The sequence below is a fragment of the Labeo rohita genome, chromosome 8 (assembly GCF_022985175.1).
Source record: "Labeo rohita strain BAU-BD-2019 chromosome 8, IGBB_LRoh.1.0, whole genome shotgun sequence".
Taxonomy (NCBI): domain Eukaryota; kingdom Metazoa; phylum Chordata; class Actinopteri; order Cypriniformes; family Cyprinidae; genus Labeo; species Labeo rohita.
Window position 1 is genome coordinate 9,533,025 of NC_066876.1, and position 16,585 is coordinate 9,549,609.

At 34.9% G+C, this 16,585-nt stretch overlaps 2 protein-coding genes across 6 annotated transcripts; both read left to right on the forward strand.

Moving 5' to 3' along the window:
- The first annotated feature begins 1,247 nt into the window (after positions 1–1,247).
- si:ch211-218o21.4 (actin-associated protein FAM107A) lies at positions 1,248–6,090 on the forward strand. Of its 5 annotated transcripts, none has more exons than XM_051117630.1 (5): positions 1,248–1,383; positions 1,905–2,152; positions 2,237–2,348; positions 3,931–4,105; positions 5,379–6,090. In XM_051117630.1, the coding sequence occupies exons 2-5, from the start codon at positions 1,963–1,965 to the stop codon at positions 5,493–5,495; spliced, it is 594 nt and encodes a 197-aa protein (XP_050973587.1). In that variant the 5' UTR covers positions 1,248–1,383; positions 1,905–1,962; the 3' UTR covers positions 5,496–6,090. The 5 variants fall into 5 exon arrangements, with proteins under 5 accessions (XP_050973587.1, XP_050973585.1, XP_050973586.1 ...); XM_051117628.1 differs by having other exon boundaries at positions 3,931–4,087; XM_051117629.1 differs by having other exon boundaries at positions 3,931–4,087; positions 5,382–6,090.
- A 172-nt stretch (positions 6,091–6,262) lies between these two features.
- On the forward strand, positions 6,263–16,526 carry renbp (renin binding protein). The gene is given in 12 exon segments (XM_051116853.1): positions 6,263–6,434; positions 8,438–8,543; positions 8,885–8,960; positions 9,093–9,168; positions 10,519–10,556; positions 10,559–10,699; positions 10,884–11,108; positions 11,242–11,323; positions 11,517–11,692; positions 14,380–14,511; positions 14,644–14,731; positions 15,967–16,526. Coding segments are annotated over 11 exon segments (1,212 nt in total). The 5' UTR covers positions 6,263–6,434; positions 8,438–8,442; the 3' UTR covers positions 16,044–16,526.
- Positions 16,527–16,585: the final 59 nt, after the last annotated feature.

Genomic DNA, 16,585 nt, shown 5'->3' on the forward strand with positions numbered 1-16,585 from the left:
TCTAGCATTTAAAACTAATGTAGCTTAGTTGTATTTGTAGAGGTTTTAAACTTTTAGATAATTAAACACATTCAATTAGATTTTAAACTACTACTGTAGCTCTCTTAGTCTTGACAGATTTAATAACCAGTCACCCTGTTTGATTTCAATGCTTTCCACTCATCACATATCAAATACTCACTTCTCTCAGAGTTCCCAGCATCATATTTCAGGTTTGAGAGTTTTGTGCCCTCTAGTTTGACATTTGCCCATCTTTAGTCGGAGGGGTCAATTTTTGTCATTGCATCCTGAAGTAAAAAGATCCCAGAGCTCAGTATGACGACTCTGGTTACACAGCTGACAAAGAGCCAGCGCTCGTCATTGCGACTATACTCCCTCAACACAAATGTAACGAAAGGGCCTGAAAAAATGCAGCAGAGTATTCATTTTCTCATCAAAATGTAGTGAAGTCAACAGACATACTTAAGAATGGTATCTGTCTTTCAGCTAAATGCTCCATTTGCAGCCATGATTATGTAATTATATCCACTTTTTTTCAACGTGGAAGTAAGCCTATGGGTGAGACTTCCGGTTCATTATCTGCTATAAGGAAATAAAGACACCCTAACGAAAATAATCTTGGTTTTACTACAAATAAAAAAAAATAAAAAATAAAAAAACATGGTTACACCAATCATAGTTTAACCATGGACATACAAATATATATGGTTTAACTATGGTTATACAAATGGTAATCAATGCACCAAAAAAAACATGGTTACTACTTTTACTAGAATAAATCCATGGTTCATTTTCGTAAGGGGAAGAATAACAACGTGCAGTAAACTGTTTGCACTACAAAATGTGTTAGTAATTAAGATAATACATTAAATAACAATAAATCACACCAATTTGCAATATCAAGCAGAAAAAACAGCTGTTTTGTACAGCTAAAATTAGCTGGATGCGAATGAGACCGGAAGCCACACCCATAAATTAGCGCGCTGATCATGTGATTGCCTCCATGAGGCAACCCGCTCACTTCAAAATAAAGTAGCTTTTTTATTAGGTTACTGATATATCTGGAGTCCATCACCTCATAAGTGTACACAAATTAATTTTTTCACCTCCAAAAATCCTGCTGTTCACCTATTTATGTGTAAAATATTTGTAATAAATGACAACATTTCTGCCTATTTACTACACATGGATTGTGAGTTTGGATTTGTCGTTCACTCACTGCCCTCAAGCGGCGGACAAGTGAAGTGCGCCTCACATTGACGGACAGCGAGATCCAGTGGCACCTTTCTCAGGTGTCTCCTGTGTTGTTGTGTGGTAAATAGATAGCTTCTACTCACTGCTGCTCAGATGGGACCTCGCTCATGGAGCGGTGACACACTTTCGGTGAGTTCAGAACTACGCATTCGATATTTTTAGCACAGCTTATCCGCTAAATTGCGTTTGAAGCCACAGCGTTTGTTTTATTTCCACTATAATGCCATCACCCCTGGATGATGAGGTTCACAACGTGTCTAGACTGGAATCAATATCTGAGTGTGAATTATTCATTGCATTTTGGTTGGTTTCATGTTGTTCTACTGCCTTGTGAGTCAAAACTGTAATTGTGATTTTTTTTTAATGCCTTTAAAAACAATATTATAGTGTGTCTAATCCTATATACAGATGTTTACATTATATAAATGTATTTTTAGTCAAGATTTCTAATATATCTTCTTGCATGAAAATGTAATACATGCATTTATCTTCCAGTCAGCAATCTGTTTTGATTTTGCTTGAAATGACAAATAAATCATTTGAGCGAGCTGGCATTCGTCCAGCTGATAAATTATAGATCCCCACTTAGGTGAAACTCAATCTCTCCCCTCTTGTTACTCTCTTTGCTTTCGTTGACGACCCCAACACAGTTTCCCAGCATGCAGCAGGAGCTTTGGCTGAGGGCTCTTCTTGATACCTGCGTGTGCAATGAGATCGGCCGCTGCACAAACACTCCCGACTAGACCGTCCGAAGAAGAACTCAGAAATGCCTTATCCAACAGTATCGCAGGACACAACCACGTCTCCAACTCCAGCAGACCTGCAGCACAGTCCAGAACAAAGACGTCCACAGACGCATCTAATTGTAGTTCTTTGCATCATCATGGCCATACTCGAGGTGTGTTGTCCTGGTGTTTTTCACAGACAGTGACATGAAAAGTGTGTCTTGTAGAATCCTGCAGAAATAACTTTTGTGTCTAAGAAAATGCAGATAAATGTGATGTTGCCGAGGGCCCCTGGAACCTGAATAACCCGGTGAAAGCCTCAAGGAGCCATCAGGAGCTTCACAAAGAGCTGTTACTGGCCCACAAAAAGTAAGATCACCATAAAACGCTCCAAATCAGATACTGTCATGTAGACTTTAATAAATGGCTAAGCTTTTTTTTAAGTGGGTTGTTGAAATATTGATGATGCCTCGTTCTCTCTCTCTGGTCTTTTGTGTCAGGCAGTCATGTGTGGACACACAGGCTGCAATCGTACACCCTCCGGTATTATCAGCATCCTGTGCTCAGGCCACACTGTGGCAGACATTGTAATGATAGGCCTGCTGCTGTGCAGCCTCCTGACACTATTGCCTTGTCCTGCCATGAGACAATAGCTTTGTCAGTTTGGCGGGTACTGCAGAGAAATATTGGCTGAAAAATGACAGTCAAATCTCATGATGTCTATGGTGTCCCTAAGTTTCCTGGTGATGGCAAAAAGTAAAACATTGTTAAAAAACATTTGTGTTCACCTAGAAACGTTGTGTTTGCTTGCTAAATATTAGGAAGGAAAAGTATATTTCATTCTTTTGTGGGCAAGCACAAAGTTTCTCAGGGGAATGCAAAACTTCTGCGAGAGAATGTAAAAGCACTGAAGTATAATTTATCCTCTTGAAAAACAATGAGATGGGAGGAAAACTGTATTTCAGCGCTTTCGCATTTTCTCACAAAACTATGCATTCTTTTGCAAAAAATTTGCGTTCCCCAAGAAACTTTGCATTGTCTCATGATTTTGTTGCAAAACTTCAAACGTCACGTTCGCTTGCAAAGCATTTGTTCCCCCTAAAAACTATTCGCCCACAAAACTTTTTGCATTCTAACACAAAGCTTTAGAGTTCCTCTGAGAAACTTTACTTTCACTCGCAAAACTTTTGCGTTCTGTCACAAAGTTCATAATATGAGGTGGGAAGAAAAACTATTTAAATTCGCTTTTGCAAGTGAATGCAGTGTTTCTCAGGGCGTGCAGAAGTTCCAGGTTAGAATCTCCATACTGTATGATGTCACAATACATTTTGATTATACAAGAAAAATGGTTTAGCATTTTCTTCAGTTATTTTAACTAATTGTTTTTAAAACACTGGATAAAAGTGTCTGCTAAATGCTTAAATGTAAATTTCACCTAGATACATTATCATCAGTTGGTGTGCTGTATTTTTAAAAGATGTTGTCCCCTAGTAGGATCAATATTCCTGTCAATCAGTCTGATTTTAGGGATAGTTATTGGGGTTTGGTCCATGATTGTTTAATAGAAATGGGCCAAAAAAGCATCCAGATAGCACTGGATTTTATTTGTTTGTTTGTTGGTGTTAACTAAATATATTAAAAACATTTTCATTAATTGAAATAAAGTTGAAATAAAATAAAAGATAAAGATTAGATGAACAACTTATTATTTATAAAAAATGTTGCCTTGATAAATTTAAGTTGAAGCACTAAAACAGCTAAAACTGAAATAAAAATAAATAATTAAAGCTAAATAGAAATATTTAAAATGTAAAAATGACAAAAATTGCAATTTAATAAAAAATTACGAAAGCATATGACTAAAAATGTCAAATAAAATAGTATATAAATAAAAAAATAACACTGGTAAACTGTTACTTTTATATGTTTTGTTTGTGCTTGGGCCCTTTGGGCGGGACAGAGGGCTGGTGGTGTGCTGTAAGCCGGAGCTTCAGATGGTTCTGGAGAGGAGGAAGAGAGAGCAGACCCAGAGAGAGGAGGGAGAGCAGAGCAGGAGTCCTCTGGAGCAGGTGCTCCTCGAACGCCAGCAGAAACATCAGGAGATGATGGTCAGCAGCCTTATAAAAGTGTGTGCGCTGAAACTAATAATCAAACATAAATTATTTGTATTTTATTTGTTTTTTTTTTTTTTTGACATTGTTAGTATTGCGTGTTTCTTACTTTGAATGGTGCCTAATTCTAGACTATGTTAACCATGGTTTCCAGCATATCTACCACATTTATTGTTTGTGCTGTGTTATTAGAGCCATCCTAGGAGTATATGACTTTCTTCTTTTAGACGAATACAATTGGAGTTGTATAAAAATGTCCTGGCCCTTCCAAGCTTTATAATGGCAGTGAATGGCTGTCCAGATTTTGAAGTCCAGTAAAGTGCATCCATCCATCCATCATAAAAAGTGCTCAACACGGCTCAGGGATTTCAGGATTTCTCTCTATACAGTGGACTTCTATGGTGCCCTGAGTTTGAATTTCCAAAATGCATTTTAAACGCAGCTTCAAAGGGCTCTAAACGATCCGAGGAAGCCAAGGAAGAAGCTTCTGAGCTAGTGAAATGATCAGTTATTCAAATGCTTGTCTTGTCTAGCGCTGTGATGCACCTGCGTGCTCTATGCACTCAGATTCAATACAGTTAGGGTATGTAAAAAAAACTCAAATTTTCTCCTCCAACTTCAAAATTGTCTTACATCGCTGCAGAAGTACCAACCTAGTGTTTACAAAGTGAACGTGCAAAAGCCCTTTACAAAAAAAGGTAAAATTGCGATGTAGGACAATTTTGAAGTTGGAGGAGAAAATGAGATTGGGGTTTTTCGACATACCCTAACTGTAGTGCATAGAGCACGCAGGTGCATTGCAGAGCTAGACAAGACATTTGGGGTTAAAAAGTATATAAATTGTCAATTTGTTTAGAAAAGAATGGATCGTTTCGCTAGATAAGACCCTTCTTCCTTGGCTGGGATCATTTAGAGCCCTTTGAAGCTGCATTTAAACTATATTTTTGAAGTTCAAACTCACAGGCACCATTGAAGTCCACTATATGGAGAAAAATCCTGAAATGCATCGATTCATTTCAGAAGGCCTTCATTGACCCCCCAACCCCCAGAGCCATGTGGAGTACATTTTATGATGGATGGATGCACTTTATTTTGCTTCAAAATCTCAACAGGCATTCACTGCCTTTATAAAGCTTTAAAAGAGCCAGGACATTTTCTAATATAACTTTGAATGTAGTCATCTAAAAGAAGAAAGGATGGCTTGAGGGTGAGTAAATCATGGGGTAATTTTAATTTTTGGGTGAGCTATTCCTTTAAGTGTTTTGCGATTTGTCTTTTTGCTTCTCAGAAGGAGAAGGAAGAGGAGCAGAGGGTACGTGAGGAGGTTCAGCTTTTGGAGTTTGTCCGAGTGAGACAGAACCTGAAGAAAGTTCACACAGCTCTACAGAAGAACATTCACTCCTGAATCTGACCAGATCTGACTAAAGACATGCTTCATTTGCAAATTGTTTCATTATATTCATTATTACCTTGTTATTAGCATTTCTCACAGTCTGTTCACTATACTTTTCATTGTGTTCTGCAATAATTAAATAATGTTAAAAAAAAAAGCACACACCTGGTAATTATAGTTTCCTTCAAATACCATTATTATTACTACAATTATTGGTAGGCCCTGGTACTGTAAAACCATATGAAATCTGCTAAAATCAAGAAGAGGCCTGTAAAAGTTATCAGCATTATTGTAATACCACAAGGTCATTAAATAAATAACACAATTCTACCATGCTACATGTTCAACCAAATGGTTGTCATCTATGTTTAGTAAAAAAAATAATAATAACAGGGTAAATTATTACTGTGGTAAAATTCCGTGTTGAAGTATTTATAAATGTCAGTATTGTACCGTTTAGTTTTGTCCTATTGTAAAAAAATATATATATATATATATATATCAAACCCTATTTATTGAAACAAATAAACATGGTTTTGTTTGATAAAACATTCTGCAAATATCAAACTTCCTGTGTTTGCAATAAAACGATCCATTTGTGAAAATACGCACTGTTTGCGCAGTCATCAAATAGTAGCAGTATTTGCGAAACTAATGCGGGTTGCGCAACTGCAGCGCATACATGAGCCCACTAAACACACCCTCGCCTGTTCTCCTGCGCTGTGATTGGATGATCCGGGACAGAAGCTGGCGAATGATCTTAGAGGAAAGTGGGAATAAACAGGACCAGCTGTCTGGATGTTGGTCATATGATGTGCCGTTTTTCACTGTCTCTGCAAAATTAAGGAAGAGTCGAATGAACAGCGCTTTTATATTTACTGTCACTAAAAAGAAGATCGTTTTTAAAACAGTCAGGTATAGACGAGGGGTTTTCTTCATCTGGAGGAGCAGGTGAGTGATTATAAAGTGTTTTGCACGCAGGGAAAATCTGTCAAGAGGACGCAAGTTTAGACGTGATTTGTTTTTCTCGTGAAATTGTGTTGCACTGCACGCAATGCGGAGAGTTTTTACGGTAATAATAGCAACAGCTATCACAGATTATACAAAACTGTTCCACTAATGAACTTTTAGTGGAAAGTCAGCAAACACTTTGTCTTTACTAAAAGCTTTTAGTTCGTTCGAGCAGATAATGTTAATGGTGCACTAAGCAAAAGCTTGTGTTTAATAAATGACCCGAACCGCTGACAGTGGCTGCTGTTCCTCTTTAGTTTCATTTTGTTTCAATGTGGAATTGAGTTCCCATTTGAGTTTTTGTCAGCAATTGCTATAGAAATGCACTTTAGTGCATGTGAAATAAAGGTTTAATCTGGTAGAAATAGCTGCTGTAAGCACTTTTGTCGTCAGTACAGGCACCAACTGGAATAACAAAGTAATACTAAAATAAATGGGATTAAAAAAACAATGAATTTCATTTGTATTTAGTTTTATTTTATTTTATTTTTTAGTTTCGTTTTCAGATTTAGTTTTCTGATTGGCTAAGATGCTGTCATATTATTATTCATAAGTAGCATACCAAAAACATGCTTCACATAATGGGCCATTCTGCAGAACTGGTTCAAAGTCAGAGTTGGAAACATCTTGAAAAAAAAAAAAAGTGTCTTTTTCCACATTGTATGCAAAGTATGTATGCAAATTGTGTAATATTCAAGGTACACATTTCTAGTAATTGTGCAGTTAATTTTCTCATTGTATTTTTAGAAAGTTTCAGAATATTTGTTCTCTCCCCAAATCTGTCACTATCGAAACACTAATAATAATTTAATAAGAAGGGTTATATTGACCTATTAAGATTTTGCTTGCATCTTCCTTGTAAATAATTTTTTTCTATTTCAATAAAAAGTTGTCAGAGGTACGTCAATAACAATTACAATTTTAACAATATTTCAAGTGTGATTTATGAGATTTGTTGTATTTTGAATCAATTTTCCTTTGTAAAAGGCAAAAAGTTGATCATACTGATTTCAAACTTAAGGATTCATTAGTTTGAACTAAATTAGAACCAAACACTATCATAACTTCGTAGTTGATAATTCAGTACACTTTATTTTTGACAAAACATCCCATGTTTCGCTTGTGACAGCACATTTTTGGTAGTGACAGTAATGTGTTGTTAGCGACCACATCACGTTATAGAATTTTAACTTGCGTACTAAAACACTCCCCCAAATAAAGCAAATTGTGTTACCTTTTATCTCTACCACAACAATGATGACATACTTAATATGTCGTGACTGTTGTGGTAGTGACAATTTTATGGGATAACACCTAAAAAAACAAAGATGCTGTTTTACATAAAGTTTCATAATTTACATAGAAAATGTATATTTAAAATATACATTTATATATTTTTAAAAACAGCAATGGAATAAAATGCAAAAATAATGTCAATATCATTTTCATAAGTTGAAATTTAGGGGTAAGAGTTTGGGACAGCCACCTCCCAATTGAAAATACCCAATAAATGATGATTTTTATATATATTAAGCTGATATTTTAAATATTATTGTGGGTTTCGGTAAATAACACAAGGATCTTAGTAAACATCTAAGATAACTCTTTTTAAATGTGTTTTTGTGAATAGCAGTTTGCACCAGTTCTGTGGAATGGCCCATATTTAGGAGACTTTAGCAACACTGAATTAATTTTTGCATTGCTTATTGCTTATGCTGAGTTATTGATTATGCAAAAAGTTTGGCTGTATGATAACTGGCAGGCTAAAAAGAAAAAAGTTAACATATGGACAATAAACACTGATTCACTGAAAGAGATCAAGGGTCAGTTTTTGACATCACAGGATCAACAGCCACAGCTTCTTCATATTTAAGCTTTATTAGTCTTACTATAAAACAAACATCATGCATTTATAATGACTAAACAGTCACTTTTATTTTAAGGAAAAATGACTGCAGCACTGCTGGAACAGTATCGAGAGAGAATCCGGACTGAACTGGACAGAGTGGTGGATTTCTGGCTGAAATTTTCCCATGACAAAGAACACGGGTGAAATGATTCACATGGCTTTAGCAGAATTTCCCTGACAATTCTTTAAATATCTAACTGGATGTTAAAATATGTGTATTGTGTAAGCCTGAATGATTAACATACATAAATGCTGATGCATTGAAATTGTTCTCAACACTGAACACTGAGGGACACCCATTGTTACAACAGTATTGATAAGACTAGTAAATTTTTTTAAATGAGCAATTATTTAAGGCATATGTACATACATGTGTTAAGTTATAAACGTTAAAGTTAATTTAACAATTACGTAGTTTATTTAACATGTGGATTAAATGTAATGCCCCAGTTAAATACATCTTTCATTTTATTGACTTTAGTGGTTATTTTAACTGCCTTGGAAAAGATGGGAAGGTCTATGATGAGCTGAAATATGTGTGGTTACAAGGGAGACAGGTTAGAGATTTTTTTCCATTTTAGTTTTTATTTTCAAGTTCTTTCTATTTATATATTAATCATTAATTGGTTATTTTTTTGTCTTAATGAAAACTGTTAAATTGAGTGTCTGATGTCTAATATATCCACTAGGTCTGGATGTACAGTAGGCTGTATTGTACAATGGAAAGATTTCACAGACCTGAGATTCTTGAGGCTGCTAAATTAGGTTTGTGATTCGGTTTCTTAGCTGCTTTTTCTATTCATCCATCCATTCGACTAATGACTGCACAAAATGTAGCTTTGTCATTGCGAGAGTAAATTATATATAAAAATACATTTAAATAAAAAACGTATTTTAAATTATATTTAAAAAATATATATTTAAAAATATTATTTTTACTATATTTATGACCAAACAAATGCAGCCTTAGTGAACAGAGAGAGAGAGAAAGATTTATATGCAGAAACTGCATCTGCAGAAATTACAAAAGAAAATTAATTGTAAAAATCTTAATTAAAAAAGGTCATCATAAATGCATTTTATGAAAATTATTGCATGAAACGGATACAGTAGTTCGCAGGACAAAATAAATGAATTTACCCAAATGACCCTGTTCAGCAGTCAAAAGTTTTTGAACAGTAAGATTGATCCAAAATGCACCAAAAGCAATAAGATTGTGTAATATTTTTACAATTTAAAATAACTGTTTTCTATTTGAATATATTTTAAAATGTAATTTATTCCTGTGATTAAATCTAAATTTTCATTATTCCAGCTTTTGTAAAATTGTACACTATACCATTTAAAAGTTTGGAGTCAATATAATTTATTTATTTATTATTTTTTTGGTTTTAATACTTTTATTTAGCAAGGATGCATTAAATTACTCAAAAGTGCTGATAAATACATTTATAATGTTACAAAATATTTCTATTTCAGATAAATGCTGCTTGAGGAACTTTCTATTCCTCAAAGAAACTTGAAAAATATTACTCTTTCAACATAAGATTTTTTTTTTTTTTTTTTTTTTTAATTTGAGCAGCAAATCAGCACATTAGAATGATTTCTGAAGGATCATGTGACTGGAATAATAATGCTAAAAATTTAGCTATAAAAATCACAGGAATAAATTACATTTTAAAATATATTTAAATAGAAAACAGTTTTTAATAGTAGTTTTAAAGTTTTAAAACAGTTTTAAATATTTAAATAGTAAAAATATTTCAAAATGTCACTGTTTTCCTGTACTTTTGATCAAATAAATGCAGACATTAAAAAAACATTAAAAATCTTATTGTTCAAAAACCTTTGACTAGTATTGTATATAATCGTGTATACATATGTATGTAACATTTTTTTTTTTTTAGTTTTTAAACTAAAGCTTCAGAAAAACATCATTTAACATAAAAAGGGTTCCCACTTTTTATTGACAAACTATAAACTGTCAAACATTTTATTTTATTTTTATAATATATTTCATTTTTGACTACGTGCCAATATTTGATTTTGCAACTTTCATTTGAACTTGGTAATCACACAGATATGCAGTGATGCTCAGTTAGTCTTGACTTTTAGGTGCTGCATTTCTGCAAAAATTTGCTCGGGTTCAGGCCTCCAGCGGCCCGGGGGGAAATGTGCCTTCTGCCTGACGAGAGATGGGCGAGCAGTGAAGGTTCAAAGAACGATATTCAGCGAGTGTTTTTATGTGATGGCCATGGATGAGCTGTCCAGGATTACACAAGACAAAGAGATGCAGGTAAAACTATTAGTCAATATCTCAAATAGAACTTAAAAGAGGTTAAATAATAATACAGAATCAACTCTGCAAACTAGGTCATGCTTATACATTAATATATGCGTTTAAATGTTTTCTCTCTTCTGATTTAGTATATTTTATATATCTCATGGTTGATGTCAGGTTATGTTTTGTCTGTGCTCAGGCGGATGCTGAGAGCATGATGGATCGGTTGATATTCTGGGTTCAGACTGATTCGTCAGAACTCGGTCGTCCTCAACTTCCTGGTGATCCACCAATCAACAGCATGGCAGTTCCCATGATGCTCCTGTGCCTGGTGGATCAGCTGACTGAGGGTAGAACTGATGTTGCAGAAAAGTACAAAGACCTGAGCATGTGGTGTGTGGAACGGATACTGCAGCATATACAGGTGAGCAAACATAGTAAACAAGCTTCAGTGATGTAACACTAAGCCTAAAATGTGCCTATAATTCATCAAATAAAAAAATTCGGAGATGAAGAAAAATCCAAATGATACATTACACTAAATTTTTTCATCTCAGAGAGATGGAAAAGCCATTTTGGAAAATGTCACATTGAATGGAAAGGAACTTCCAGGCTGTCAAGGGCGGTTGCAGAACCCTGGTAAATGAGCATTTCAAAATACAACAGGATCAGTGACTTGCTGATTGCAATATGAATGAAACCTCCTTATGAATTCTCAGATCAGTTTGTTCGCTTGTTTATCTGCATCTGATAAAGAATCTTAGATTAAATCCAACCTCCCTGTCACTTTCCATATGAATTCAGTATCTCTGTCTGTGGTGTCTCTCTATAGGTCACGCTCTGGAGGCTGGCTGGTTCCTGCTGCAGTACGCACAGAAAAAAGGGGACGTGCAGCTGCAGAAGACAGCAGTGGATAAGTTCATGGAGATCCCGTTCCATACCGGATGGGACAAACAACATGGTGGCCTTTTCTACTTCCTGGATGTAGATAATCATTGTCCGACTCAGGTTAGATTACACACTGAGACGCACCAAGATAACAGTCGGCCATCATTGAGCGTCTATCAACTTTTTTGGCGTGTTTTCTAAACCCTAGGCACTAATAAACCCCATCTGTAGGTTTTTAGCCAATTGAAATTTTTTTTAAAGGGGTCATCGGAAGCAAACTTCACTTTTACATATTGTTTGAACATTAATGTGTGTTGGCAGTGTATGTGCAAATCTACCCTATAATGATAAAAATATATGCATTGGTTTTTAATTAATCTGTAAAAATACTATGCCCTTTTTCAAATCGAGCCATTCTCAGATGCTCACAATAGTTGATTGACATGAGCGTTTTACCTCAGATAAGATGTAACAGTCCGACCTCCATTGTTTTGATGCCGGAGCAGGGATGTAAATTAGACAAGAATATCTCAGATTGAGCGATTGAGGTGTTGTGTTGCTGGATGTAATAATGAACATAGTGGTCGTCATTTACTCCCGACATCTGAGCCGCTGAAGATGCAGTAGATTATGTTTGTTTGTGAAGGGAATGTGGCTTCCGACCTACATAAATGCGTCTATGTTTGCGCAAATCATTCGTGATCCAGTTTCACTTACAGTAGAAGTGAGTATAAGGGATTAATGAATCTCTGCAATTACCTTTCCTAATAAGTGCTAGTTTCAGGCTAAACACGCTAAATGTGGCTAAAGTAAACAATCTCTCAGAGCAGCTCGTCACTCCACAGAGAGAAGAGAGGGGCGGGGCGAGCAGAGCTCATTTGCATTTACAGGAAGAATCCATCAGAATGGGATGGTTTTTGTAGAGCTCATTTTGACAAGGTAAAAAGGGTGTTGTTTTACACAACCATTGAGAATTTTTAATCAAAGTATATTAGAGACTTTTCATTAAGACCCTAAAGAATCATATCAGCTTGTCGAAAATGGGCATCTGATGACCCCTTTAAACCAACATCAGACAGTTACCGAGGAAAGTCACTGTGATTGGCTGCTCAGTTTAGTGAACCAGCACACAAGAAAAAAAAATGTCAGTGATGAAGGTGAGTCAACGATAAAGTCAACGACTGTAGTATTTGTATGTGGTGTGTTCAAGCACAACTTCTTGGCCCAGATGGTCGTGATGCAAGCTTTTATCGCCACTGATTCTTTCTCAATCATTCTTTCACGTTGCTTTGGTCGATCATGACCTTAAAGGAGTAGTTCACTTCCAAAATAAAAATTTCCTGATAATTGACTCACTCCCATGTCATCCAAGATGTTCGTGTCTTTCTTCAGTCACAAAGAAATTAAGATTTTTGAGGAAAACATTCCATGATTTTTCTCCATATAGTGGACTTCAGTGGAGGCTTGAACAGTTTGAAGGTCTAAATTGCAGTTTCAGTGCAGCTTTAAAGGAATCTACATGATCCCAGACAAGAAGTAAGGGTCTTATCTAGCAAAACAAGTAGTCATTTTCTTTATATATAAAAAAAAAAAGTATGTATTTTTAAAAGGAGAAGTCCACTTCCAGAACAAAAATTTACAGATAATGTACTCACCCCCTTGTCATCGAAGATGTTCATGTCTTTCTTTCTTCAGTTGTAAAGAAATTATGTTTTTTGAGGAAAACATTTCAGGATTTTTCTCCACGTAATGGACTGATATGGTGCCCCAAGGCTTCAAACGATCCCAAATGCGGTTGTAAAGGATCCCAGCTGAGAAAGAAGGGTCTTATCTAGAGAAACAGTCGGTTATTTTCATAAAAATAATACAATTTATATACTTTTTAATGTCAAATGCTTGTCTTGTCTTACTCTGGCTGAACTGTTTTTTCCGGTTCATGACAGTTAGGGTATGTCCAAACACTCTCATCTCATGTTCTCCCTCAACCTCAAAATTCTCCTATATCGCTGTTTTACCTTCTTAGTTTGTCACTTTGCAAAGACTGGGTTTTTCGACATACCCTAACTGTCTTGAACCAGAATACTCAGAGTTCAGGAAGAGAAGACAAGCATTTGAGATTAAAAAGTATTTAAATTGTATTATTTTTATAAAAATAACCAATCCTTTCACTTGATAAGACCCTTCTTCCTCAGCTGGGATTGTTTACGGCCACATTTGGGATCGTTTGAAGCCGCATTTAAACTGCATTTTGGAAGTTCAAACTCGGGACACTATAGAAGTCCACTATATGGAGAAAAATCCTGAAATGTTTTCATCAAAAAACATAATTTCTTTACGACTGAAGAAAGAAAGAAAGAAAGAAAGAAAGAAAGGGGGTGAATACATTATCTGTACATTTTTGCTCTGGAAGTGAACTTCTCCTTTAACCACAAATGTTTGTGATCATTTCAGTAGATAAGACCCTTATTCCTCAGCTGGGATCATGTAGAGCCCTTTGAAGCTGCACTGAAATTGCAATTTGCAAGTTCAAACTGTTGATCCCCATTGAAGTATGGACAAAAATCCTGGAATGTTTTCCTCAGAAAACTTATTTTTGACTGAAGAAAGAAAGACATGAACATCTTGGATGGCATGGAGCTAAGTAAATTATCAGGAAATTTTCATTCTGGAAGTGAACTAATCCTTTAACATGAATGCTAGATCAATGACAAACATGATATTCTTGCTGGTAGGACTACATTAAGTGGATGTAATGTTCTGGTTTTTATGTTTTTTCTTTTGTTGTGTGTGTGTGTGTGTGTGTACAGTTAGAGTGGAATATGAAGTTGTGGTGGCCTCACTGTGAAGCTCTGATCGCCTACCTGATGGCCTACAGTCACAACAGAGAGCCTGTGCTACTGGAGCGGTTCAAGCAGATCTACGACTACACCTTCAAACATGTAAGAGATGTGTTTGAGACATTTCATTTAGACATTTCATTTACAGCATAAGTAAGGCTCTTTCAGTTTTTGTAAATGCTCACACTAATCACAGTAGTTCATATACTGAATTTTATTCATTCTTTTCTCAAGTTTTCTGATGAGGAACATGGCGAGTGGTTTGGGTATCTGAGTCGTCAGGGAGAAGTTGTGCTGGATTTCAAAGGAGGACCCTTCAAAGGTAAGTAGCTGTGGAGAAATGCTGTCTTGCTTAATGCTGAATTTATGTGTGACCCTAGACCACAAAACCAGTCTTAAGTAGCACGGGTAAATTTGTAGCAACTGCCAAAAATACACTGTATGGGTCAAAATTATTTTTTTCCTTTTATGCCAAAAATAATTAGGATATTAAGATGTTCCATAAAGATATTTTGTAAATTTCCTACAGCAAATATATCAACTTAATTTGTGATTAGTAATATGCATTTTATACACTTTAAAGGTGATTTTCTTAATATTTTGATTTTTTTTTTTTTGGTTTTTTTTTTGCACCCTCAGATTCCAGATTTTCAAATAGTTGGCCAAATGTGTCATTTATTCATAAATCTTTTACATTATTATTACTGGCTTTGTGGTCCAAGGTCACATTTTATTTAAAATACACTAAAACACAAAAATGTGACGCTGGACCACAAAACCAGTCATAAGGGTCAATATTTTTAAATTGAGATTTATACATCATTGGAAAGCTGAATGTATGGTTAGTTGGGATAGGACAATATTAGGTTGAGATACAACTATTTGGGAATCTGAGGGTGCAAAAAAAAAAAATCCTCTTTAAAGTCCAAATTAAGTTAATTAATGCATATTACTAATTAAAAATTACGTTTTGATATAATTACAGTAGAAAATTTACAAAATATCTTCATGGAACATGATCTTTACTTAATATCCTAATGATTTTTGGCATAAAAGAAAAATCGATCATTTTGACCCATAAAATGTATTTTTGGCTACAAATGTACCCATGTTACTTAAGATTGGTTTTGTGGTCAGGGTCACATATTATGAAATAGTATTACTAATTTAAAACAACTCTTTTCTATTTGAATATATTTAAAATTTTTATTTATTCCTGTGATGCACAGTTGATTTTTCAGCATCATTACTCGAGGCTACAGTGACACATGATCCTTCAGAAATTATGCTGATTTGCTGCTTAGGAAACATTAAGAACAGTTTAACATTTTTGTGGAAACGGTGATCTATTTGTTGATTAAAATAAACATCACTGAAATAGGAATTTTTCACAACTACTATTCTTCAACAGTGATATATTAAATTGATCAAAGACGTGCAATGTTGTAAAAGTACAAATATATATATATATATATATTTTTTTTTAGTAGTGAACACTTTGAATGTGTTTATTTGATCAGTTTTGAATCTGACACTTTTACTCTAACATTGGTCCAGGGTTCTTCCATGTTCCTCGATGTCTCTACATGTGTGAGAAGCTTCTGGACGGTCTTCTTGAAAGGCAGGATTCTTGAACTTGACATTTTGCACTCCACAACCCAAGTGTGACAGGAAATATGAACTGATGTTCTTGTAATTGATCAGATTGCATAAAATGCAGTAAATTATACAATTTTAATCATACAGATTTAGATTTTTCTACTCTAATTGGGCCTTATAACTGTCACATTTATATTGATGGGTTCGCATGAATAATTTTTTTCTTTTTTAAAGCAATTCATCTGATACTTAAATGAAAAAGGGACCATATTGATTGTTTAGATTTATGTTTACTAGCTTGTTTGTCTTGGAAAGGTTTTCTTAATATAAAAAGTTTTTATTCATGTGAATTTATAAAAATGCTCTTGAACTTTAAACCACTACTCTGATGATCACGGTGCTGCTCTTATGATTGCCTCTTTTGGTCCATCTAATAATTTTTTTTTTTTTTTTTTTTTCATATGTTAGTGTATAAAACAAATTCATTCCAAATGTACTGAATAAACTGATATGTCCACTGAAGTCGTCTTTGATATTAGCTTACCTTACTATGATAACGCTGACTATGCTCATTGGA